General features: G+C 44.9%; 1 protein-coding gene across 2 annotated transcripts in view; it reads left to right on the top strand.

Annotated features, from left to right (window-relative positions):
* LOC132822827 (potassium voltage-gated channel subfamily KQT member 2) overlaps window positions 1-27,682 on the top strand; it is a 164,884-nt gene that overhangs the window by 113,417 nt on the left and 23,785 nt on the right. The window contains exons 6-11 of one of the 2 annotated variants that reach the window (XM_060836184.1): window positions 374-484; window positions 2,149-2,244; window positions 2,658-2,752; window positions 6,963-7,031; window positions 12,018-12,044; window positions 16,850-16,906. In XM_060836184.1, the coding sequence (XP_060692167.1) occupies window positions 374-484; window positions 2,149-2,244; window positions 2,658-2,752; window positions 6,963-7,031; window positions 12,018-12,044; window positions 16,850-16,906 (455 nt within the window). Of the gene's footprint in view, window positions 1-373; window positions 485-2,148; window positions 2,245-2,657; window positions 2,753-6,930; window positions 7,032-12,017; window positions 12,045-16,849; window positions 16,907-27,682 lie in introns of both variants that reach the window. The other variant, XM_060836185.1, reaches the window with a different exon arrangement.

The following is a 27,682-nucleotide window of genomic DNA, read 5'->3' as shown; positions in this document are numbered from 1 at the left end:
TCTGCATGTTTGTGCCTCTGAATTCCTAGTTCCAGGCAACAGTGCAGTTTACCCTATCTCCTTGTTTAATGCATTAAACTTTGGACCCCCATCTCTTCACTTCAAGGCTTGTAAAGTCTTTTTAAATTAGCATGCAAAGTCCTCCAGAATTCTCAGCACCGATCTCACAAGCACAACTCTGAAAATGAAACTCGAGTAACGTCTCCCCCACTTCTGAACACAAAAATGTTTCTCAACTAAATGTAAAGTTGTGTATCGTTTCAAACAAGCTCAAGGACATTAGTGAGGAAGTTGGGACTTCCCATAATCCAGCAGCTTCACTGTCATTTCTGTGTGACTGGCTTTTTATTTGTGAACTGATATATCTTGACAGATCACCCTGACAACCATTGGATATGGAGACAAGTATCCAGTCACATGGAATGGTCGACTCTTGGCCGCGACATTTACTCTCATCGGGGTCTCTTTCTTTGCCTTGCCAGCGGTAAGCAGAACACAGGGAAGGGTGACTACCATGGTGTGCTGACACAGCCTGGACTCCCATTGGGGATCCAGACCTTCCCCCCCCCCCCCCCCCCCCCCCCCCCCCCCCACCCTTACCTCTGGTTGGATCCTGACTGCTGACCGGATCTGATTACCGACTCACATTGGCATCCAGATCTCCCCACCGAATCCAAATCTCCACCTAGATCCCAGACTCTGATCTGGCTCCCGACCTACCTGGATCCCAGTTCCATCCAGATCTGAATCCCCAGCCGGATCTTGTCTGCCATCTGGGAGCTGACCCCGACCAGATCCCGATCCTGATCCCCAGCTAGATTCCAACTCTGCAAAAGTGAGGACTGCAGATGCTGGAAACTAGACTTTAGATCAGAGTGGTGCTGGAAAAGCACAGCAGGTCAGGCAGCATCAGAGGTGCTCCTCGGATGCTGCCTGACCTGCTGTGCTTTTCCAGCACCACTCTGATCTAGACTCCAACTCTGGACAGGTTGTAATCTGTGTGGATCTGACCTCCCTCACCTCGAAGGGAAAAGGTTCCTTCATGACTTGTCTGAACATTTATTGATCTTTCTTTCATTTTCACTGGGTCACGATCTAATCATCAAACTGAGAGAGAAGAGGGAGAAAGATTTGAAGAGAGAAATGAGGAAAGGAATGACTGAGGGGAAGGAGAATAGAAAAAGTGAGAGATAATGAGTGATTAATTCCAACATTGCTAATGCCTGTGTTGTCGGTTTGAGGGAGGGGATGTTTTATGAAGGGTTTGCTTGTAAATCATTTAGGAGTTCTGTGGTGGGATTTGATTTTGATCAGATTTGATTTCATTGTTGCAGAAGTGGTTAAATGGCTCGCGAGCAAATTAGGGATTTGAAATATTGAAATAAATATAAACATTCTCCAGGATATTAATTCACCGAAATTAGTGGTTTGGACATTGAGTGTAATACTTCAGCAAACCTCTCCATTTTGGGAATGCACTGTCCTGGTAGTTTGATCTGGAGAGTGTAGTGAAGGTAATTTATAATTCAGTGGGTAACGGTGAGTGTAGGAGTGTGGGGACATAAGGAGAGTGGTTGCTGATGATTCAGGATTGGGTTTGTATCAGCAGCAGCCTGTACTCTTGTTTAACGTCCTTATTGATCTGGTCTTTGCTACCACATTGAGAAGCTCATTTCCTGAGCCCACACTAACTCCACCTGTTGGAGGAGCGTCGCTCTGAAAGCTAGTGCTTCCAAATAAACCTGTTGGACTATAACCAGGTTTTGTATGATTTTTAACTTTGTACACCCCATTCCAACACCGGCACCTCCATATCATGACTCCACCTCAGCCTCTTGTCCCTTTAGAACTAACTTCTAAAATTAGAATTGAGAGTTCCTTACTGTCAGGTCTTTGTTGTTAGCTCCAGATTACAGGCCGTATCTACTTCCTTCCAGATGCAATTGTCAAAACATGAGAACAGGAGACTCTTCAGCCCCTCAATCTCCTCCCATTTCATTAGATCGTGGCCAATGTCTATCTCAACTCCCTCTACCCTCTTCGCTTCCTTTCCTCTTAAAACCCCTGCCCAACAACAGTTTGTTGGCCTTTGTGCTTGAGAAGGAAATTTCAGAGGAGCTCTTCCTGATGTTTTTTCTTGTTATCCAGGGAATTCTGGGTTCTGGCTTTGCTCTGAAGGTTCAGGAGCAACATCGACAGAAACACTTTGAGAAGCGGCGGAATCCCGCAGCTGGCCTCATTCAGGTAAGGCAGATGAGCCCCGAGCTTACAGGCAACAGTGAAAGGGCACTGGGCTGGAAGGACCAATGGTGCCTCATGAAATGACATTGATAAGTTTGGAGAATTGAATCGATCGCCCTGAGGGAATGCATTTCATATACACTAGGGGGTGGAAGGACGTTTGTGAAGGTCTTCTCCCATCCTTCGGTCTGTCCCGAGTGGGATGGCCAAGGTTGATTCAGGCTTGCGCAGGTCAGAGGGAACCGAGGTTCGAACAGGACAATTCCGGGATTCTGCTCAGCGCAGGGACTAACTGAGGGAGTGGCTTCAGCTCGTTTGAACACTGATTCAGGAGTTGCAGCGATAAAGAGTGGGAAAATGCAAAAATCTAACAAGAGTAATCTGATAATCTTTGCGTTTCTATGTTTCACACAAAGGCTGCCTGGCGATATTACTCCACCAGTCTGGGCCGGACGGACCTCCATGCCACTTGGCAGTGCTTTGAGCAGACATTGACAGTCCCAATGTACAGGTAGGTGTGGGGCAAGTCCTCCCCTCTCTCCAAAACAAGATCAGACTTGGCTTTATGATTTAATTCCATTTATTTATTTAATTTCAAATTTCTTTTTATTTCCTTCCATTTTAGTTCAGTTCTGCACAAGTTTATTTTTGCTCCATCTCTTCACTGTAGTGTCAATGCCGTTGTCATGCAGGTGTTTCCATAGAAACCTGGATTCCACACGCAAGGCTTTGTGATAAGTGGCAGTCGGACAAGTAGGTACATTGTATGTGTTTGTGTTGCCGTGCTTTCTGAGTGTGCCTCCTGGTGGTAAACTCCCTCTCGCTGAACAACACATACACTTTCTGCAAATATTTCAAAACTCACAGCATCATCACCTTTAAAACTATGTACCCCCAGCCAGGTGGAAAGTTAGAGTGAAACAAGTTCCTTCTGAAGAATCTAATATGTGGGACTTCGGTCTCAGACTGAGGCTTTGACTCTTTAGGATCGAGAAGAGGGAATATTTTTCCACAGGGTGTCGCTGACTAGGCCAGCACTACTTTGTTGCCCATCCCTACTTTCCCAGAGTGCAGTTCAGAGCCAATCCACATTGAATTCTTTATGCAATCCTACATCAGAGGGTTGTGGATAGTGTCAGAGTCTTTTCATGACTAAGGTGAATGGATTTCTGGGCACAAAGTGAATTAAGACCATAAGACATAGGGGCAGAGTTTGGGCCATTCAGCCCATCGAGTCTGCCCCGCCATTCAATCATGGCTGATAAGTTTCTCAATCCCATTCTCCTGCTTTCACCCTGTAACCCTAGATCCCCTTGATACTCAAGAACCTATCTATCTCAGTCTTAAATATACTCAATGACCTGGCCTCCACAGCCTTCTGTGGCAATGAATTCCATAGATTCCCTACTCTCTGGCTGATGAAGTTTCTCCATATCTCCATTCTGAAAGGTCTTCCCTTTTACTCTAGGGCTGTGCCCTCAGGTCCTAGTCTCTCCAACCAATGGAAACATCTTTCCAACATCCACTCTGTCCAGGCCATTCAGTATTCTGTATATTTCAGTTAGATCACCCCCCTCATCCTTCTGAACTCCATTGAGTATAACCCAGAGTCCTCAAATGTTCCTCATATGTTAAGCTTTTCATTCCAGGGACCATTCTTGGGAACCTCCTCTGAACCTGCTCCAGGGCCAGTGCATCCTTTCTGAGGTATGGGGTCTAAAACTGCACACAATACTCCAAATGTGGTCTGACCAGAGCCTTATAGAGCCTCAGAGGTACATCCCTGCTTTAATATTCAACTCCTCTCAGAATAAATGCTCTCATTGTATTTGCTTTCCCAACTACTGACCCAACCTGCAAGTTTACCTTGAGAGAATCCTGGACTAGAGCTCCCAAGACTCTTGCACTTCAGATTTCTGAACTTTCCCCTCATTTAGAAAATAGTCCATCCCTCTATTCTTCCGACCAAAGTGCATGACCTCACACTTTTCCACATTGTATTCCATCTGCCACTTCTTTGCCCACTATCATAACCTGTTCAAACCCTTCTGCAGCCTCCCCATCTCCCGCAATGTTACCCGTCCCTCCACCTATCTTTGTATCACCTGCAAACCTAGCCAAAATGCCCTCAGAACTGAGGGATAGTGGAAGATGAGCTGAGGTGAAGCTTACTGAAGGGCCACCTCCAGTTCCTATTTCACATTTCTGTTTCTTCCTGAGATGAACACACCTCCTAACAAATCAAATTCCATCCCAAAATAACAGGCTCATCTTAGTCACTACATGACGGGTCCTTCTTTACTGTGGAAAGTTGCTACCTGATGATGTCATGTTGTCGAGGCTAATGGAAACATTTGGATCCCCACAAAAACAAACCCAACTGTGGGAGCCCAAAATGGGTCAGGGTATGTATTGTGGCACAATGGTAGTGCCCTACCTCTGAGACAGGAGGCCCTGGTTCAAGTCCCGCCTGCTCTGGCAGTGTGTATTAACATCTCTGAGCAGATTATTTAATCATATCTATAAATCCAACTTCCCGAAGGACTCCTTATGGGTCATGGTGCTCTTTGAATGTGTTCCTAGAGGTTTTAGCACGTTGGGCAGCCTTTCTTCCACCTCCAGTAATTTTACAAGCGGGAGTATTCAAATAACGTGTTCCTGTGTTTTTCCTTGGGTGTTGCTAGCCAACATGACCTGGAGGTCAAACGCTGAGAAATTTGAGTGATGCTCCCAAGATTGACAATGCAACCTATAACTGGCCAGTCCAATTAAAAATAGGGTTGGATCCTTCAAACTGGACCTTGGTTATCTCCTTTGTTCCTCTCTCCCTGGCCTGCTTGGTCAAATCAATCCCTTCCTGGCAGCACAGTGGCTCAGTGGTTAACACTACTACCTCACAGTGCCAGGGACCCAGGTTCGATTCCACCCTCGGGCGACTGTCTGTGTGGAGTTTACATGTTCTCCCCGTGTCTGTGTGGGTTTCCTCCGGGTGCTCCGATTTCCTCCCACAATCCAGAGATGTGCAGGTTAGGGTGGATTGGCCATGCTGGGTGAGTTTGTGGTGCTGGAAAAGCACAGCAGGTCAGGCAGCATCCGAGGAGCAGGAGAATCGACGTTTCAGGCATAAGCCCTTCATCAGGAATCATGCTCCTCGGATGCTGCCTGACTGGCTGTGCTTTTCCAGCACTATACTGTCGACTCTGATACTCCAGCATCTACAGTCCTCACCTTCTCCAGATTGGCCATGCTAAATTGTCCGTAGTGCTCAGGGATGTGTAGGTTAGGTATGTTAGCCATGGAGAATGTAGGGTTATAGGGAAAAGGTAGGGAGGTGGGACCGGATGGGATGCTCTTCAGAGGGTCAGTGTGGACTTGTTGAGCCAAATGGCCTGTCTCTACACTGTAGGGATTCTGTGTGTGTTACAGGCTCCAAGAGTCATTTATTCTTACCATTCACATTTGAGCCCCAGGTGTACACCACGATTATGCAGGCTGTGTTTTATCCTCTGGGTTTTACAAGGAACCTCTTGTTGAGCTGGAACAGGATTTAAAGTGGTCTTCCCAAATTTCCAAACATTTTGGGTCTGACAAATTCCTGGTCAGAATTCTGAGGTTGTTTGAAAACATAATGTAAGTTGGTTCGGGTAAAAAGCAGCAAATTTATGCCTAAGTCTAACCAGTGATTTGCAAAGGTTTACCATTACTGAACTAGAAGGCATATGTTTAAGGTGAGAAGGGAAAGATTTAAAAGGAATGTACGGGACTACTCTTTCACACAGAGGGTGTTGTGTGTATGGAATGAGCTGCCAGAGAATGTGGTGGAGGCTGGTACAGTTACAACATTTAAAAGAATGTGTAAATGAATAGGAAGGGTTTCAAGGGATATGAGTCAAATGGAACTAGGATATCTGGTCAGCATGAACAAGTTGGACCAAAGGGTCTGTACCGTGCTGTATGTCTCTGTGACTCTATAACTTGGTATTGCGCCCAATGCCTCTGCTCACAAAGCCCAAGGGTTCTGCATGTTTAATTCCAGAACTGTGTGAATACATCCTGCTCCTTTCAGAAGCTGTGTAATATTTAGCTTTCTATCTCTTTCTTTCATGTTCTTTTAGAATAGGATCTTCTCCAAGGGATGCTGCAAGATGTTTCATCCCTGTTCGGTTTAAAATAATTGCAGGACCACCAGAATCTGTGCTAATTGAGGCAAAATAGAGAGAGAGGTTTAGCAATTTTTTTTTGAGCAAAGGAAATCTTGATTTTCTTGTCAGTTGTTTAGAATTTGTTTCTTATGAAATTGATTCCTGGGGAGGTGACCATCGCTGGCAAGCTTGTTCTTTAGCACCCATTCCTAACTCCCCCTGGAGAAGGTGGGTATGTGTTACCATCTTGAATTAGTATGGGGCTGGAGTCACATATACACCCAGATTGGCTAGGGATTGCCTGTATGCTTCCCTTGAGAAACCAAGTATGTTTTTGCAATAATCTGGCAGGTCCTTTGTTGGATTATTTAACTGATTATAAGTTTTCAAACAGTGCGGGTGTGATTTCAAGGGGCTGAAAGTTGATGGACTGTGAATCTCCTCACACAGCAAGATGATGTAGCTGGGGAAGAGTGTTTCTTCACAGTTCAGATGGAGTCTGTTCATTGAAGTCCTGGTTTTCACCAATTCTTGTGTTCAAACCCACATGATCTCCTCTTCTGTGTGCTGTTGTCACAGGCTGATCCCTCCACTCAACCAGCTTGACTTACTACGGAACCTCAAGAGCAAATCGGGACTCACTTTCAGGTACTGACCACATCTGGACATAACATGACCCTTCCAATCATGATTTGGATGTCCAGAGAGAAACACACAACATTCCAAATCATTCTGAGGACAAGTTGCATAAAGTTGCTTGTCTTCTTTTGAGCTTAATGAGCTAAGGGAGTTTAATTTATCATGAAGAGAGATTATCCAGGTTAGGCCTGTTTTCTCTACAATTTGGAGGTTTACAGGGTGGTTTGATTAAAATTTTCAGGATATTAACAAGAAAAGACAGGGCAGAAAAAGATAAACAATTCTCACTGGTTGGGGATTTCAGACCGAGGGGTGTAATTTAAGAATGAGGGCCAGACCATTCAGGAGAGATGTTCGGAAGCACTTCTGCAAACAAAGGGTGGGAGAGGTTTGGAATTCTCTTCCCCAAATGGCAGTGGATGCTGGAGCAGTTGTTAATTTTAAATCAGAGGTAGATAAATTTTTGTTAAGCAAAGGGATTAAGGGATGTGGGCCAAAGGCAGGTCTGTGCAGTTAGGCCACAGATCTTATTGAATGGTGGAGCAGGCTCGAGGGGCTGAATGGCCTACTCCTGTTCCTATGATTAAAGGGTATAGGCATAGATACAGCAATGTTATATCCTCTGATGGACTACTCCAAAATGATGGGGCATTTTTGAAGGATGTTGAGGGTGGATTTCTTTCTAACATCCTGATGGATATTTTTCCCTCAGGCACCTAATAGAGATTGTTCACATCATTTAGTTTTGTTGTTGCTGGAAGCAATTTTAGGTTCCTTCATCAACACCAGTGACTGAACATCAAAAACATTTTGTGATGTCCTGGAGTCTTGAGAGCTGCTATAGAAATGCACCTCTTCCTGTGTAAGGTTCAGTCAAGGCAATGAAGATGGGTCTTGAATTAGTTTAAAATAAGAAATTATAAAGATCGTGGAGAGGTCACTGGCATGTTGGAGGGTGTTTTTTGATCTCAGGAAGAACTCTTGTTACTTTTGAAGAAGGTATCTGTCAGATATGGTTCTGGATCCAAATCAGATCAATGGAGCTGAGACCTGGAATGACAGTGATAGAACATAGAACATAGAAAAATACAGCACAGAACAGGCCCTTTAGCTCACAATGTTGTGCCGAGGTTTAACTGTAATGTAAAATAAAATAACTTAACCTACGCACCCCTCAACTCACTGCTATCCATGTGCCTGTCCAACAGTCACTTAAATGTCCCCAATGACTCTGCTTCCCCCACCGCCGCTGGCAACGCATTCCATGCATTCACAACTCTCTGCGTAAATAACGTACCTCTACATCCCCTCTATGCCTTTCCCCTAATATCTTAGAAGTATGACTCTTCGTGCCAGTCACTCCTGCCCTGGGGAAAAGTCTCTGGCTATTGACTCTATCTATTCCCCTCATTATCTTGTATACCTCGATCAGGTCTCCTCTTCCTCCTTCTCTCCAGAGAGAAAAGTCCGAGCTTAGTCAACCTTTCTTCATAAGGCAAGCCCTCCAGTCCAGGTAGCATCCTGGTAAACCTTCTTTGCACCCTCTCCAAAGCCTCTGTATTTTTTTAATAGTAGGGCGACCAGAACTGGACACAATATTCCAAGTGTGGCCTCACCAGAGACTTGGAGAGCTGTAGCAAAACCTCGCAGCTCTTAAACTCGATCCCCCTGTTAATGAAAGCCAAAACACCATACGCTTTCTTAACAACCCTATCCACTTTGGTGGCAACTATGAGGGATCTATACAGTTGAACACCAAGATCCCTCTGTTCCTCCACACTGCCAAGAATCCTGTCTTTAATCCTATATTCAGCATTTGTGTTTGACCTTCCAAAATGCATCACTTCGCATTTATCCAGGTTGAACTCCATCTGCCATTTCTCAGCCCAGCTCTACATCCTGTCTGTCACACTGCAGCCTGCAATAGTCCTCAATAGTCCTCCAACCTTTGTGTCATCAGCAAATTTACTAATCCACCCCTCAAACTCCTCATCCAAGTCATTTATAAAAACTACAAAGAGCAGAGGCCCAAGAACAGAGCCCTGCAGGACCCCACTCACTACTGACCTCTAGGCAGAATACTTTCCATCTACAACCACTCTTTGCCTTCTGTCAGCCAACCAATTCCGAATTCAGACACCCAAATCTCCCTGCATCCCATACTTCCTGACTTTATGAATGAGCCTACCATGGGGAACCTTATCAAATGCCTTGCTAAAGTCCATATACACCACATCCACTGTTTGACCTTTGTTGACCTGTCTTGTCACCTCCTCAAAGAACTCAATGAGATTTGTGAGGCATGACCTGCCCCTCACAAAGCCATGCTGACTGCCTTTAATCATGCTATGCTTTTCCAAATAGTCATAAATCCTATTCCTCAGAATTCTTTCCAAAACTTTGCTGACCACAGACATAAGACTGACTGGTCTGTAATTGCCAAGGATTTTCCTATTACCCTTCTTGAAAAGAAGAACAACATTCGCCTCCTTCCAATCCTCCGGTACGACTCCTGTGGAGAGTGAGGAGGCAAAGATCTTCACCAGTGGGGCTTAGCAACCTCCTTTCTCGCTTCCCGGGGCAACCTGGGATAAATCTGGTCTGGCCCTCGGGACTTATCAATCTTAATTTTTGCCAAAATTTCCAGCACATCAACTTCATCAATCTTGATCTGGTCAAGTCTGTGTCCCAGCTCTTCAAAGTTCTCATTCACAACAAGGTCCCTTTCCTTAGTGAAAACCGAAACAAAAAACTCATTAAGGGCTTCCCAATCTGCTCAGACACCACACACAAGTTTCCTCCGTTATCCCTGATTGGCCCTACCTTCTCCCTGATCATTCTCTTATTCCTCATGCATGAGTAATCTAATGGAACAACAGAGTAATCTGGGGAGCCTGAACGATCTCCTCCAGTTCCTGCATTCCTAACAGCGGGGCAGTGACAAAAGGCAAAATAATGTGAAAGAGAGAGATAATAAAACACAGAACTGCTGATGCTGGAGATCTGAAATAAACTAAATCAGAAAGTGTTGGAGAAACTCATCAGATCTGGCAGCATCTGTGCAGAGAATAACAGGGTTACTTTTGGAACAGAGTTTCAAGTTTTCTCTACCCTTTCAGGTCACTGGACTTGAAATGTTAACTCTGTTTCTCTCTCCACAGATGTTGTCAGACCTGCCGAGTTTCTCCAGCAATTTATGTTCTTGTTTGTTTCAGGATCTCTCTCTTCTGGAACCAAGTTCTTTGTTTGATTGTGTTTCTCTTTCACATTTATTTTTTGCCTTTCTGTTTTCATTTGAAAGGTCTGAAAATTAAGAATAGTTTAGCTAATCAAACAACATTTTAATGTAAGAACCATTCAGTTGTTTACACAAGACCCAGGGCAGTTGAACAGCTTGTGGGTGTGAACAATACAGGGAGAAACCTTTGGACTGCTGGAAGAGTGTCAGTCTCTCTCTTCCTGCAATAAAGAGCCCTGAAAAAACCTAGTAATTTTCTACAATCACTTGTTATAACTGAACGAGTTGTAGTTAGTGTATTAACCATCCTGTGCTTCCTGCAAGGAAGTGAGGGAACCTGGAGAGTAGCATTTGAAGAGCAGACAGTCTGAGCAAGCCAAAAGGATCATCTCAGTGAATCCGGCGGACGGGTGCTATTAAACTCTGCTTCCCAACTGCTTTTCCCTCCATCAATAAAACCAATGTTTTTTTTTCTCTTTGTCTATGCCTGTCCATATGTGTGTGTAGGAACTTTAAAATATTCTCAAGTGTGAACTAATAGATCAAATGGTGATAACTCTTAGCTGTTTACTGACGATTAGAATCAATTTATTTGTTCTTGTTAAGCACAGGAACCTGGTCAGTGTTTTCTATTAACCCGATTCCAGCTAAATTTGTGGACTTTGATTAAGTTATTAACTCTTGTGGTAACCCTGAGAGTAGAGAGATTTGAAAATCAGGTGCTTTCCCAAATGTTTTTTTGGAGGTAACTAGTAGCTGACTCTCAGGTGATGGTAAAGTTCCTCACCTCTGCCTGGTCCACATTTTAGCCTTAGCCCGATGTCTCCTTTCCTCAAGGTGAATGATTGCAATTAATAATGTTAGTCGTACTGAATTCCAGAGTTTTCTTAACTTTTTCCAGCAATTTTATTTTCTAAACTTGAAAATAAGTCGACTTTATTGAGGTACTCTCTTAAAGTGGGGAGGCAGCCTGTGACCAGAAGCAGCTATTGGAGTGGTTCAGGGGAAGTATCCCAAGTACTCACCATGGATCTGTTCGGAGGTTTGGTTTGTGATCAGAGAGTTGATAAAGCTGGACGAGGAGTTTTAGTTAAAGAGAATGTGAAGGGGAAGGTCTCAAGATGTAATATTCATTCTGCTTTCAAAAGCTCATTATCTATCCTGTGTTTTACTGATGTTTCAGAAAAAGCTATGCTAAAGGACAGTAAGGTGAAGCTTTACTCTGTATCTAACCCCAATGCTGTCTCTATCCTTGGAGTGTATGAGGACAATGTAGAGAGAGCTTTACTCTTTAGCTCATCCATGCTGTCCCTGTCCTGGAAGTGTAGAGGGAGCTTTATTCTGTACCTAGCCCTGTGCTGTCCCTGACCTGGGAGTGTTAGTTGGGAATAGTGTAGAACGAGCTTTACTCTCTGTTTAAAAGAGTAGAGGGAGCTTTACTTTGGATGTAACCCGATGCTATCCATGTTCCAGGAGTGTTCAATGGGGACAGTGTCAAAATAGCTTAACTTTCGGTTTCAAAGCGTGGTGCGATTACTCTGTCTCTCGCTCATATTGGGGGAGTTTGTAGCTGTGGTTTATATGGACCTTCTATCTAACCACTTGTACAAGTTTGATGGGAGATCTCAGTCACCTCTGACCTTGTCAGCACGTCTCCTTGGGTGACCTCAGCTAGCCTTGTGTTCCAGGCAGGTTGATGAACCTCCAGTGTACCTCCCAGTTAATCTGTTGTGTTTGTTCTGTTTTTATTTCCACAGGAAGGAGACTCTGGAGACCACACCCAGGTTTGCTTGATTTTAAAGCCCAGATTAAATGAGAAAAGCCAGAAGCTTGCTCCCCGCCTCCAGTAGATAAGACATAGTGAATCATTTGATGTTTGCGATGGGACGTCAGCCTCATTGTTTCATTGCTGTGTTTAATTAATTCTGTGGATTCCAAAGCTCCCCAAATACAAAGCATGGGCTGTTATTTTCAGGGTGTTTCCCCACTCCCCACAGGGTCCTATTGTTAACTCCAGGGTCAGGAAATGACAGAGGTTGAGTGTTTAAGGGAGTTTGAACTTGGCAATACCAGCTGAGCCAGACCTGCCCAGATCTTTGCAATAATAGATACATTGCTCTCTGCAGAGTGCTGTCTGCCCTTGATGACAGACTTCACTCAGCAGGTGCTTTCAGGATGAGGGAATCTGCAGGGACTGAGTGTGTAGTGGGTCGGGGTGAGTTTGGCAATCTGTCAGTGACACAGCATCAGTGCTTTAGATAGATTGCCAACTACTGTTTGGATTTCCCTCTTGGATGGTGTCTGACCTCCAACTGACCTGTCAGCTCTCCATCCTGTCTGAACTCGAATGATGGATCTGTTGAGATTTCTGATGTGAGTGGACAGGATTTGTGTACAGTTCTGGAGCAGAGGACCACTCGGGATACTTCACGGTGGATTGATATGACAGTGTACAGTTTACTCATTTCGTTGGATAATGTCTTTCCTGTTTCGCTTAAGCAGAGGACTGAGCTTTGACAGTAAGTGGAATGTTTTATATTCACCACTTTGCAATAGTGTACGACCCAGTGGGATTTTGAACATTCAGCAGCAACAATTTCCAGATTTTCTCAGTGAGGTCACTCCCACCTCAAATGACCACCTCGCTAAGGCCTTTCTTCAGTAAAGGTTCTGGAACAGATATTCCTTCCTGGTTTGCTTCAGGCATTCTCAAAATCAGAAAATTAACTATGTTAAAGAAACAACAGAAGTAAAAACTATTGAGTTAGTAATCTGTTGGTGTTAAAATATCAGCTGAAGTTATTGTGAAAGAATTTGGTGTGATTTGAGGCTCCCACAGTCTTATCAACATCTCCTTAATCCCAGTAGCTATCCCTGAGCAGTAACAATCATTATTGCTGCTCTCCTCACTTTCACCAATGGATCCTGCTGATCTCAGGTCTGTGGGTGTCTGCTCCTGGCCCTCCTCGCTAAGGGTTCTGTCAGAATTAGAATCCACATTGTCCTCTTGCTTCATGAAGACAAAACTAAATGGAAGCAATGACAACTACAGTTTCCACAGAGTGAGCAGAACATGTCTGGTCATAAATTGATGCAGTTTAAGAGGTTCCCATTAAAATGTTGTCTTCCCTCTTGTCAATCCTCACGATTAGAGATTTTAGTTGCATCTGAATGCACCGATTGGATCTATGTATCACCTCAAAACCTCAGGTGGGGACTAGCCTTCCCGCCAATCGTAAAATCAGACACCGAATGTTTACTTTCTTGTCTGGGTCCATTGTCATGGCAGTGCCAAGGTTCATTCACGTATCACTGGACCTAAAGTACCCTTTAGAGAAAGAAAGGTTGGTGATGAACATTGGCCGAACACATCTGGCAGTAATAACTTCTCATTTTTTGCATTGCAAAAGTGACTGAATATTGGAATGTCCCAAGGTTGTGTGAAAGATGCTATATAAATGCAAACCTCTCCTTTTTCTCACTGTCTCTGATAAATTTCCAACCCATGCCCAAGAAATGAAAGGATGGTCTGTCCACGTTGCAGTGTCTTACTGGATAAGTGAGCCTCCAATTCCTCTCTATCAGTTATGTTCAAAGCAGAAATACTGAGCAAAGCGATCTTGTTCTCATTGAGAGGAAAAGATCCATTCTCCTCACTGCTTTGAAAGGAAGCTGTGCTGAAATGACAAAATGGTTTTGGAGTCTTTTCTAACTGTGCAGCTGTGGGCGTCCAGATGAATTCCTGGTTAAACACAACAATATATCAAAGTGTCATGTTGGATTAACTTCAGCCGCAAAAGACATACAACCAATTCCCAGTTGCATTTCAGCCTGGTGGCCCTGATATCTGCTTCGTGCCCAGCTGGTGTCACATATGCTTCGTGTGTCAGAGATCACACAGGATTCACCAGCTCTGTGTCTCAGTACAAATTCTCACCTGTGTATTTATCGATCACTATTGCATCCCTGCTCAACATGTCTAATTCCTAATCACTGCTACAGTTCGCAGCTTTGTCCAATTTCTCCTTCATGTGGTTAATATCAGGATAAGCTCTCGCCCTGTCAGCCAAGAGTCGAGCTGTTCTCTTCAATCGAACACTGATTAAAAATACGCCTGCCCTTCCTTTCTCTTGGAGAAGTGAAAATTGTGTGGGCTTTGTTTTTGATGAAGAACAGAAATGCACAAAGCCACCATTACACCTGGGTATGTGCACTGAGGTCAAGCCCTGGTTGTTAGCTGCACATCTCTCTCAAGCAGCTCCAGGCTGAATTCAGGCTCCAGTGGCCTATTCAGCAGCTGAAGGGTGCACAGGCAGAGAGGATTGGAGTGTCTGCCATGTAATGTGTCAGGAATCTCGGGCGGGCAGTTCCCTTTGCAGGTGGAGTGCAGCTAAGGGTCATGGAGGCCTCGTGAAACACAACTAGAACCAAGCCAGGGCACCAGCTGGTGGAGGAGGAAGGTTCAGAAAGGGTTAACCTGGGGGATTCAGGAGGGGTGGGGAAGAGCAGATATTTCTCCAGCTAGGGATGTGAATCCAAGGTAGTATTTGGCCTTGTGCCAAGGTCAAGGATAGTACTGGGTGGTTGCAGTGCACTCTTGAGCACAGAGGGTGAATGGTCAACTCTAGTCATTTATGGGCACACCATAAGGTAGCAATGGGATGAGGTGCTGCTATCTTACCTTTGAAAACTGGGCAGGAACCTGGAAAACAAAGTGTCATCGCTGATGTCTTCCAGTGTGGCGAGCTTGTGGCTGTAGGAATTGGTGGATTGAGCAGATGAATAGCCAGAGTAAGAGGGAATGTAGGAAGGTCTAATTTGGTGCATGGATCCGAGTGCACAGAGCAGTAAGGTTGGTAGTTGGTTCAGAGCTGGAATACACTGGTCCTGAGGCTTTCAAAAGAGAACTAGTTAATCATCTGATCAGAAAAGATTTGCAATGTAGAGAGTGGGAATAGCTTAACTGTTCCTGGCAGGATGCTGTGCTCTGACCCATTCTGTGATTCTGTTGTTCCTGGCAGACTTGGGCTTGATGTATAAAAAATGGGCAGCTCCATGTGCAGAGAAGAGGATAATGCCACATGAAAACAGGGAGCCAATTAGATTCCATCGAAGCCACATTATTCGCTTCAAACAGTGGAAGCTTTACTCTGCAATGATCCAACTAGACTTTGAAAAAGTGGGAATGCCTGAAGCTGGCAATGAAATAAAATGTCCAACAATTCCAAATATGAACGCCCCTCTGCTCTACATACAGTTGATAAATCCAGAATATCATCCACAGGGTGGGTTTGAGGATTGACTGTGCAGCCTGTGGCACAGGCAGAATTTTGCAGACCCACTGTAGCCAGACATCCCCAATCCCTGTGAAGTGACCTGCTTTGTGAAATCTCTAACCCCCTACCTTGGCTGTAGCAGCCTCCCAGTAACCGAGCTTCCTCTCCCTGATGGCGCAGTGAAGACAGAACATGGATGGGGCAAGTCGCTCCCTGTCTACACTGCTACAGCCGATGTGTCGTGGGGCAGTGGTGTGGGGTGTACAATAATCCTGAGTACTCCTTACACGGGGTGGGGATGGAAACAAGTACGAAGACCTGGTGGTTCACGTTGGGAGTTCAGACCAGCAGGTAGTGAATGAGGGCAGGACTGGAACCTGCTTCTCAGCTAACAGGCAAACATCAATGATACATGACATGTGACTACTAGATGGTAGTCAGATCCTATGGGCACAATCCTGTCAATACAGTCACAACAACAGCAGGGTACCCACAAACCCAGACCCATAGCTGATGTTTCAGAGGAGGTCCTTACAGGATACTATCGTCCATTGACTGGGCATTTTCACTCCTGTGGCTTTTCTGCTCAGGATTAGGTTGTACACCCAAATCCCTGGGAGCAAAGATAATCTGCTGACCCTGAAATGGAACGAGTGAAACGGACCTTGCAACAACATCTTCAAGATCACAAAACAATGGTCACTGAAAGGTTTAAGAGATGGGGAGCTAGGTTCTCATTAGGGTGGGGGAATCACAGGAGGGGTTGGTGCAAAACGTGGAAATCAAAACGCAAACAGATCAGCTGTCATCTTGTTCGATGGCAGAACAGGGCCGAATGGCCTACTCCTCTTCCTGTCTCACGTGGTGATAATGAGGGAATGCCTCAGTCACTAATTGCAGTTTGAGTTTGTTTACTTGTGACAACATCTGTTTGTGTTATAGCCTGACATCCACAAGTAAGCCTGATTCCCCTCTGGGTAACATTGGAAGAATAAGCAAGTTGATCATCCATTGAAAGATATCACAAGCACTCTTTCTGTGGTCGACAGGTCCTGGAGTGGGACTTAGTCCCAGAAGTCTCAGGCTCAGAGGCTGGGACCGTCACCACAGCAACCCTGAGACCTCCTTTTTATCATGGATTCCTGAATAAAATCTAACTTATGAGACAACATAGATCCTTTAAGGAGACATTCAAATGGAGGTTTTGCTCATTCCAGCTAAGTTGCTTTGTTTGGAGAATGCTAAGCTACTGATTCTATAGCGGAATCACAGGGAATTATCGGTATTAATTCCCATTTTCCCCTTGTTTTCAGTAAACACAAATCACGTCGTGATTCCATGTGTGGAATGTGCTGTTCGGGAGATCCTAGGTATCCGTGTGAAACTTTCCCTTTAATAGATGCTCCCTGGCACGGCCCGGCTGGTCCCCTCGCTTGCTCGCTGCCTCTTGCTCGCCTCCTCCCTTGCACCCTTCCTCGTTCCCTTCTTCCCCTTGTGTGTTTATCTGTCTTTCTTTACTCTCTCTCAGACCTGCTCATTTTGTGCCTGTTGCCAGTGATGAGAAAGATAAATCTGTCTCCCTCCTTTCCTTTATTTATCTTGTCTCTCCAGTCTAACGACCGTTAGCACGAGCTTTTCCATTATTTGAGAATCATCAGAGCATTTAATGAAACGTATCTGTTGTCGAACCACAAATAAATAGAAACAGAAGCAAAATCCTGCAGGTGTTAGAAAGCTCGGAGCTAAAACCAGGAAATGTTGGCACAACGCAGAAAATCAGGCAGCACCAATCGAGAAAGTTACACTAACATTTTAACTCTCCCTCTGGCCCCAGACACATCTGACTTGATGAGTATTTTCTGAAATAAATAGGTTTTGAATTTTTTTCCAAAGTTTAAATCACATGGAATACAGGGAGAACTAGCCATTTGGATACAGAACTGGCTCAAAGGTAGAAGACAGAGGGTGGTGGAGGAGGGTAGTTTTTCAGACTGGAGGCCTGTGACCAATGGAGTGCCACAAGGATCGGTGCTGAGTCCTCTACTTTTTGTCATTTACACAAATGATTTGGATGCGAGCATAAGAGGTACAGTTAGTAAGTTTGCAGATGACACCAAAATTGGAAGTGTACTGGACAGTGAAGAGGGTTACCTCAGATTACAACAGGATCTGGACCAGATGGGTCATTGGTTGAGGTGTGGCAGATGGAGTTTAATTTAGGTAAATGTGAGGCACTGCATTTTGGAAAGGCAAATCAGGGCAGGACTTGTACACTTAATGGTAAGGTCCTGGGGAATGTTACTGAACAAAGAGACCTTAGAGTGCAGGTTCATACCTCCTTGAAAGTGGAGTCACAGGTAGATAGGATAGTGAAGAAGGTATTTGGTATGCTTTCCTTTATTAGTCAGAGTATTGAGTATAGGAATTGGGAAGTCATGTTGCAGATATACATGACATTGGTTGGGCCACTTTTGGAATATTGCGTGCAATTCTGGTCTCCTTCCTACTGGAAGGGTGTTGTGAAATATGAAAAGGTTCCGAAAAGATTTACAAGGATGTTGCCAGGGTTGGAGAATTTGAGCCAAACGGAGAAGCTGATTAGGCTGGAGCTGTTTTCCCTGGAGCATCGGAGGCTGAAGGGTGACCTTATAGAGGTTTATAAGATCACTTGGAACATGGGATAAGGTCTTTTTCCCAGGGAGAGGGCATAGGTTGAGAGTAAGAGGGGAAAGATATAAACGAGACCTAAGGGGCAAATTTTCATGCAGAGGGTGGTGCGTGCATGGATTGAGCTGCCAGAGGAAGTGGTGGAGGCTGGTACAATTACAACGTTTAAAAGGCATCTGGATAGATATAGGAGTGGGAAGGGTTTAGAGGGGTATGGGCCAAGTGCGGGCAAATGGGACTAGATTAATTTAGGCTATCTGGTCAGCATGGATGAGTTGGACTGAAGGGTCTGTTTCCATGCTGTATATCTCTATTACTGTATGACTCTAATTGTTATAAAATGCATTTTAAAATAAAAATCACTTGTAGGATGTGGGTGTTGTTGTCCGTCCCAGTTGCTCCTTGAGAAGGTGGGGGTGAGCTGCCGCCTTGAACCGCTGCAGTCCACTGGTTGTAGGTTGACCCACGATGCCCTTAGGGAGGATATTGACCCAGTGACAGTGAAGGACCGGTGATATATTTCCAAGTCACGATGGTGAGTGGTTCGAAGGGGAACTTGCAGGGGGTGGTGTTCCCATGTATCTGCTGCCCTTGTCATTTGAGATGGAAGTGGTTGTGGGTTTGGAAGGTGCTGTCTGAGGATCTTCCGTGAATTTCTGCAGCGCATCTTGTAAGTAGTTCACGATTTACACCGGCTTAAAGAGAAGGTGACTTCTCTTGACATCACTAACTCAGTTTAACTCCTGTTCCAAATTTTGCTCGGAACTGCATTCTTCTTGTTTGCGTCTGTCATTAATCCTGTTTCCAGCTCATTAGAGGTTTGTGATCACACACTGGAGGTGATTATCGAGAGTAAAATAGATTGCTGCCCCCAGTGGCAGACTGTGGAAGTATGTTTTATTTTGTCAGGGGTGGTGTCTCAGTATTCCACAGCCCCCACCAGAAGTGCGGTGACTTAACGGCTGAAGGCCATTCCAATAAGGGATAGAATTGTAAAACTGAAACAAGCCGTTCAGGCCGTGACGGTGTTTATCCATTACTAAAGTAGTGTAGTGAATCCCGGTTCCCTGTATCCCATGGCCAGTATTTACTTTACTCATTGAACTAACTGATTCCTACCTGAGTGTTGAGATTAGTCACTGACTGTTATTGCTGACACTTTGGTAGATGGTAAACCTGGTTCTTTATATCCAGCAATTTAGTCACTCTGCTTCTGTCACTAAAATCAGAGCTCTCAATACAACCACCTCTCCAGTTTCCAAATAAAAATATTATCCAGTTCTCTGCCTTGACAGCAATTCCTGTTCTCTGTCTTTCCAGATATCTCAACTGAAGTAGGATTCCATTTCTCCACCTCTGTGAACACAGTAACTGACTCAGGTCTGAAATATATTGCCTGCACCTTCACTATCATTGGGTCAGAATGCTGCAGCTCTGTACCTGACCATTCCCCGAGGGCAGCCTCACCCCATCACTGCTGGGAGTAAGAAAGGTGCCTCACTCCACTAGCCAGCACAGTGGCTCAGTGGTTACCGCTACCGCCTCCCAGCGCCAGGGATCCGTTTTTGATTCCAGCTTCAGGTGACTGTCTGTGTGGAGTTTGCACATTCTCCCCGTGTCTGCGTAGGTTTCCTGCAGGTGCTCTGGTTTCCTCCCACAATCCAAAGCTAGGCAGGTTAGGTGAATGGGCCATGGGAATTTGCTGGTAGTGTTCAGGGGTGTGCAGGCTAGGTGCATTAATCAGGGGTAGATGTAGGGTAATAGCATAGGGATGGGTTACTCCTTGGAGGGTCAGCCTGTTGACCCCAATAGCCTGTTTCCACACTGTAGGGATTCTGTGAAAAGTCGCTCAGGGGGTGGGTGTGGGGGGTGAAGACAGAGGGCATTAAACATTGGCCAATATCGCTGTCCTGAGACTGGATTGCAGCAAGTTCACTGCCAAATGCTGCCATTGTTCTGAGGCCGAATCCCTGGGTTTTGATTCCAAAGGCTGTGGTTTCTGGGAGAACTCTTAATTCTCTTCCTGTGAAATTCCTCACATCACTGAGTTAAAATAGTGGATGAGGTAACATTGCTGTTGGATGGCTCAACAGTAACCTAAACTGTAACCTTAGTTAATATTGTTGTTAGTTCACACAAACCCACGGCACAGAGTGAGGCTTTTTGTCCTGTTAAGCCACTTTGAAAGAGGCTAGCAATTAATTGCATCATGTTGTTCTTTCCTTCTGCCTTGGCACGTTGTCTTTCCCCTTTCTTTAGTTGCTCACAGGTTGGGGATGTTGTTATCAAAACCAGCATTTACTGCACATCCCTAATTCTCCTTGTGAATGTGAGAGTGCGACACCTTTTTGAGCAGCTTGTTCCAATCTCCGTGGGGACCAATAGCCTCAAGCATGAGACCAAAAGTGATCAACTTCGACGGATCACACAGGGTTGTGCGTTTAAAGACATTTACTGTAACAAACCAGCTTAGATAAACACAGGCTAAACACAACTTAGTAGGTAATGAATATACTGAACTACAGCACCCAAAAATTGACCTTCACTCGCTGAAGATTTACAGTTTTAAAGAAATCAATCCAACATCCATATTTCCAACTGTATCATTGAGTCATTGTGTTGAATGATTATCAAAAGGTTGCTTTCTCAGTTTTGAGTAGATTTCTGAAGTGACTATCAGTTATAAAGTTGATTCTGGTGGAAATTCTACAGGGATGAATCTTCTGGATTCCTCCAGTTGGAATTGTATGTAACCAGAGACCACCTTCTCGCCTTCATTCTACCTGGTCATCTACAGCAGGTACATAATCTCCTCACTGCCGATCACCGTCTGCAGCCTTTCATCTCTCTCTCTCTCTCCCCGAGACTTCTGCCTGTGTCAGATTATTTGGAATCATTAAGTCTAGCCACACTTAGCCCAGTAAGCTCTTGCCTTTGTTTGCAGAGGTGAACATGACCACTGAATCTCACTCAGTCCCTCTCTGCTTCCATAGTAATAAGGTATACTATTCCTGTGGTTGGCTAGAATTCACAAACATCCTGTTACTTCCTGATGTTATCTGGATTTAAAGGAACAATCCCTAAATATAATCACCCCCCCCATTGACGATACACCGCACTCCACTCTGCTGGTAAGGTGGGGGGATATCCGGGATATTGACCCTGAAACAGTAGAGGGACGCTGATACATTTCCAAGTCAGGACGGTGAGTGGCTTGCTGGTTCTGTTGAAGGATGTGTAGATAGTTTGAATGTGGGGACTGATTTATTCCGATATAGCCCATGCCTGATGAAACAATCACAAGTAAAAGATCAGCAAAAACCAGAGGATTCCAGAACCACGTCACCCCCTCCAGGTGCATTCTTGTGGAGACTAGTGGCATTTTGAATTTTAAAAGAAATTTCATAACCACTTACCCAGTTAGAGAAGAGAGAGAGTGGCAAACCAGAAAGACATAAAACTGTAGAGGTCAGTTTAAAATGCCACAAAGTTCTAATTGTTGGTTAGCAATGAACAGCAGACGAAGAGAGTTCTACATTCTAATGTTACTGTTTAGATCTGAGGTCAGAGTGTGGTTTGCTCCCCAAATTTCAGATTTATAAGTAACAGCATTTGACTGACAAAAAAAAATGAATTGATCTCTGACAGACAAGCATCCGATGTTGGAAAAAAGCTGTATTTTCAAACGACAGACCATCCTGGCTACAGTATTCCCAATTCAGGAAGAACAGTCAATTCTCCACGCAGACCAGTGAGTCAGGCTTTGTTTTTTTAAAAAAAATGCTTCCTTCTCCATCTTGAATCTGATTTTTTTTGCATTCATTCATGGAATGAGGACATCACAAGCTAGGCCAACATTTACTGCCCACTCCTCATTACCCAGAGGGCAGTTAAGAGTTAACCACATCGCTGAGGGTCTGGATTCACTTGTAGGCCAGACCAGGTAAGGATGGCAGTTTTCCCTCATAAAGGACATTAGTGAACCAGATGGGTTTTTACAAGAATTGTATATAAGAAGTGTATATATTAAGACAAGATGCTGGAAATCTGAAACAAATACACAGCAAGTCTGGCAGAATCTGTGGAGAGAGAAACCGAGCTAATGTTTCGAATCTGGTACAATTCGTCTTCAGAACTGAAGGATGTTGGGAAGTTTTATTGTATAGTTTTGGCAGAGATGGAGGAGGGGCTAAATTGAACAGTTGGGGATGTCAAGGTTTGTTGCTAAAAACTAAGGGGTTGTGAATGTTAGTGAGCTGGAATGGAGTGATAATGGTGGCCTTGCACAACCCCTTGGTCTTGAACAGTCGACCTCAACACCATCGTTCCCTTTACCCCCTCCTCCATCTCTGTCAAAACTATAAAAAGCCCATTTTCAAACATCTTCCAGTTCTGAAATAAAATCATGTCAGACTCAAAACAATAACTCTGTTTCTCAACCGACAGTGGTTTCATGGTTAGCTTTAGATTAGCTTTAATTCCAGATTTATTGAATTCCAATTTCACTATTTGCCATGGTAGGATTCAAACCCATACCTTGGAACATTTTTGTCATGTTCCTGGATTATTAGCACAGTGGTGTTACCACCATCTCCCTCAGATGACCCTTGCTGTAGCAATGCTGTGTTTGAACCTTGTCCGTCCTCCTGTATTTTCAAACACATCACTGTCACTAACTCACCAGCAAGAACATTCTAAGCTACCCAACTCCCTCACCCTACCAGTGTAGACTTTGCCCAGATTCAGGAAGTGGAAGCTGACCTCTCCGTGTTGAAGATCTCTTTGGCTCTTCACGTTATCAGGAGGTCAGTTTGCAATGAATCAAGTGCGGAAAGTGATTGTGGAGGCCCAGATTCCTAAGGGATCAAATTCTAAGAAAACAAAAGAGTTGCTTCAAAATGCTGAATTTCCTTTTACTGAAAATTTCTGTGCCAAATGAATGGTTTCATATTATTTCCATATTGTATAAAGTGGTGGTCAGTTCCTGTAATTGGATGTCCAGTTTGGAGCTAGTTTCTAGTGAGGACATCTTGTGGTACAGTGGATAGTATCTCTGGAGCAGGAGATCCACTCTGGGACTTGATGACCAAGGAAGGTGTGAGGCAGCCAAATAAATAGGTAAACTGTCGGTGATACTTCTGATACAGCCAGCACAGGCAGTAGGTGTGATAGAATTAGGATTAAGACTTCACATGAAGTTTCTTGCAATGTGTCAAAGTTACCTCATTCCATGGTGGGGAGGACACAGTCCCTGGTAGTCATACAACTAAAAGTGTGTTGACCCTCACTGAAATCTAAATGTCCAGTAGAGTTAGGCTGTCATTAGAGACCATGATGATCCCATGAAATTGGAAGTTAAGGGTTGTGTCAACTGGAGAATGACTAGAAAGGCTAAGGAGGAGTTAGGACAGTGCAATTGCTTTCTCATTGGAAGAGTGTTAATTGGCATCAGAGAGAATGCAGAGGTGAAATAGATAAATTATACAGGAATACTTCCATTACTATTTGAACAATTAAAACACCATAAAAACCGTCTCGTCATTCAGCAGACAAGAGATGACTGCTCACTTCAGATGTCACTTTTAGAATCAAGTAATTTATTTCTGGATTATCTTGAAGAAAAGTTCTTTAAGTAAAGGGATAGGACTGCTTCTATTTCTGGTAATGGTGATTTCTTTGCATGAACTCCGAGCTGTTTGAATGGTCCTTGCACTGGTATGCCTTTGCTGACAGCCTTCCCTTCTGCCTGTCTCTCTGTTCTCCTTCAGCCAGTGCCCCATCCCCCATCTCCAGTCTTTAGCCCACCTCAAATCCCCAAAACTGCCGCTCCCTCCTTCCCAAGCCTGACCCCAACACTGCAGTTTGCCTGTGTGCATGCCCCTTACCTCGGAGTGGAGAGCTCAGCATGTTGTTGTGTTTTAAGTGACGGGCTGTTTCAGTTCGTTCCGTTGCAGACAATGCCTGTTGGAATACAAGACCCGGTTTGCACTTCACAAACTTCCATGCTGTTCACATTCAACCCACCTTTTGTGTTAACTCTGTCCAAGTATTTATTCCAAGTATGAACCATGGATTCCTACAAATCTCGGTAGAAAATGAACAATAGATTTTGGTTTTGAAATCTCTCTTGCTTTCTATTTTGGTTGTTTAGGGCATACAGTACATGGCACAGGGTCCCAGTCTCTGAGTGGTTACTTTTGGAATGGGGATGTTGATGATGGTGCTTGACTCTGTATTTATTAATGACATCATTGCCATGGCATTGGAAATCCCAAATCCCTGAAACGGGATAAATGGCAGGGAAAACAGACTTGGGTTGAATAGTGTGAGGGTGAACGTATCTTTGGCATTTTGCTCAACTATTATCTTTGGCAATCGGAATGTTAACTGTGGAGTGGTGTCCATGATAAGAGAGCATGTACCTGGACCATGGGAGGAGATATAATGATGGGGTCATTGTTAGGGAGTTTACAAAGATTTACAAACTTCAGGCTTTGTATTGGTCACAGCCCTTTCTCTTCAATGTTCTTCCTGTTATATCCTGTGACATCTCCAAACCCCATCATATTTAAAACAATTAAGCAGATGTCAGGAACAGGAATCACTCTAATTCCAGTGAATCAGGCCCATTTCCTGTCACAGGGTAACAGCTCTATGAATACGTTGTGTCACCTTTGTAGACAACAGCCTGTCATGTAAATGATTGTAATACCAATTCAATTTATTCTTCAGATTCTTTCCCATTCTCCAGGAGAGGCAAAGTTAATTACCTACCCTCCACACACACTCATACAGTCACACTCTCACACACATTCACATATGCAACACACACTCTCCCACACACACACAGTCACTCTCACACTCACATACAGACACACTTTATCACATGCAAACGTGCACTGCCACACACACACACAATCGCACACTCACAGTCACACACATTCTCCCACACGTATGCGCACACGCGCGCGCACACACACAGTCACACACAGTCACACACTTACAGACATACAACTCAAATAGGCACACACACAGTCATACACTCTCACACAGAGTCATATACACACACACAGACATACACTCATACACTGTCTCACACAGACACATACACACACATGCGCGCGCGCACATGCACACACATACACTCTCACACAGACATTCACACAGGCACATACACACAAACACAGAGTTATACACACACACAGACATACAATCACAAAGGTACATACACACAGACACAGTCACACACAGACATACACTCACAGGGGCACACACACACAGACATGCACTCATACAGGCACGTGCGCGCGTATACACACACACACACACACACACACACAGACATGCACTCATACAGGCACATGCGCACACACACACACACACATACACTCACACAGGCACACACTCATACAGGCACAGGCACACACACACACAGTCACACATTCATAGACATACACTCACACAGGCGCACACAGACACAGTCACACACTCACACAGACATGCACTCACTCACACACACAGTCACACACTCTCACGCAGACACACACTCTCATGCAGACACACACGCAGACACATACTCACACGCAGACACATACTCACACGCAGACACACTCACACGCAGACATACACTCGCACACACTCTCACACACACAGTCACACACACACACACACACACACACACACACAGTCACACACACACAGAGTCACACACAGACATGCACTCACACAGGTACATGTGCACACACTCTTCAGATCGATCTTAGAGGGTGAATGCTGAAGCTGGATCATGCTCTCACAATGCTGGCCTGGAGACTGTGTATTTATGGAACAGAGCTCAGGGTCAACACAGTTTGTTCATCAGTTCTGAGAGTCTCTAGCAGTATACATCAGGGGACACATCTATCAATGCTTCTGAAAAGGGGGAATAGAGGGACAGAGGTATTTGAGAGTAGAATGGGGTTGGACAGTTTGGACACTTGCTGGAGTTTGAAGAGGCAGAAAAACTCCTTCCTTGGGGCTGTGTTAGAATCATGTTTAATCCTATGATTAAAATCTACAAACGTAATTGTTAAAATCGTAACTGTTGCTTCGAGTGTTTGGAGGACTTGTACAATCTGTTGATCCAGGGACTGTGTGGTGAAGTGTTTACTCTGTGTTCCTGTGCAGTGGTGTGGTGGCTCAGTGGTTAATCCTGCTACCTCGCAGTGCTAGGGAGCCGGGTTCAATTCCACCCTCAGTCATTGGTCTGTGTGGAGTTTGCATATTCTCCCTGTGTGGGCATCATCCCACAGTCCAGGCTGTGTGGGTTAGCCACGGGAAATGCAGGGTTACAGGGGTGGGATGCTCTTCAGTGGGTTGGTGTAGACTGAATGGCCTGTTTCTATATTATAGGGATTCGATTACCTTTGGGACTCCTGGCATGTGTTCTGTATCTTTCAGTTTGTTTTTCTATCCTTCCTGCCAATCTATCTTCTCTGTGTTCCTGTTTCTCGCAATGTCTGCCTCTTTGGCTATGTTGAATAGTCCTTCTTCAGTACGCACAGAGGCACTGTGCCCTCCATCTCCCACCATTACATCGATGACTGTACCAGTGCAGCGTCCTGCACACAGGCTGAACTGGAGCAGTTCATCATCTTTACCCACAACTTCTACCCTGCTCTTAAATTCACTTGGTCCATCTCGGACGCTTCCCTCCCCTTTCTTGACCTCACCATTTCCATCTCCGGTGACAGTCTCTAGATGAATATTTAGTACAAACATACAGACTCCCATAACTATCTGGACTACACCAACTCCCACATAGTATCCTACAAGAACCCCATTCCAAATTCCTTCGCCTCCGCTGCATCTGCTCAGAGAAGAGACATTTCCGAGCATCCCAGTTGTCCACCCCCCCGCCCAATCGTCCAGACAGCCCTCCCCCGTATCACCTCCGATCCCCGCTCCACTGCTCTAAACCCTCGCCACCCAAATACAATAAAGACAGAGTTTCCCTTGTCCCCCCCTACCACCCACCAGTCTCTGCATCCAACCCATCATCCTTAAACGCTTCCACCAACTCCAATTAGACCCCATCACCAAGAACATCTTCCCCTCCCCACCCCTTACTGATTTCTGCAAGTCCTTGGTTTGTGCCACTCTCCCCACCAACCCCACCCCCCCAAACCCCCAGGTACTTCCCCACAACCGGAAAAGATGTAAAACCTGCTGGTACACCAGCCCCCTCACCTCCATCCTGGGCCCTAAACAATTCTTCCAGGTGAGACAGAGGATCACCTGCCTCTCCTCCAATTTAGTTTACTGCATCAGGTGCTCCCAATGTGGTCTTCTCTACATTGGGGAGACCGAACGTAAACTCAGGGAATGGTTCACCAAACATCTCAGCCAGGCCCACAGGGGCTGACCGGACCTCCCAGTCACTGAAGATTTCAATTCCCTTCCCACTCCCCTTCCGACATGACCATCCTTGGCCTCCTCCA

This window comes from Hemiscyllium ocellatum, chromosome 15 (assembly GCF_020745735.1).
Source record: "Hemiscyllium ocellatum isolate sHemOce1 chromosome 15, sHemOce1.pat.X.cur, whole genome shotgun sequence".
In the NCBI taxonomy this organism is placed as follows: Eukaryota; Metazoa; Chordata; class Chondrichthyes; order Orectolobiformes; family Hemiscylliidae; genus Hemiscyllium; species Hemiscyllium ocellatum.
The sequence above is the reverse complement of the archived record's forward strand: the minus strand, read 5'-3'. Positions and strand labels throughout refer to the sequence as shown.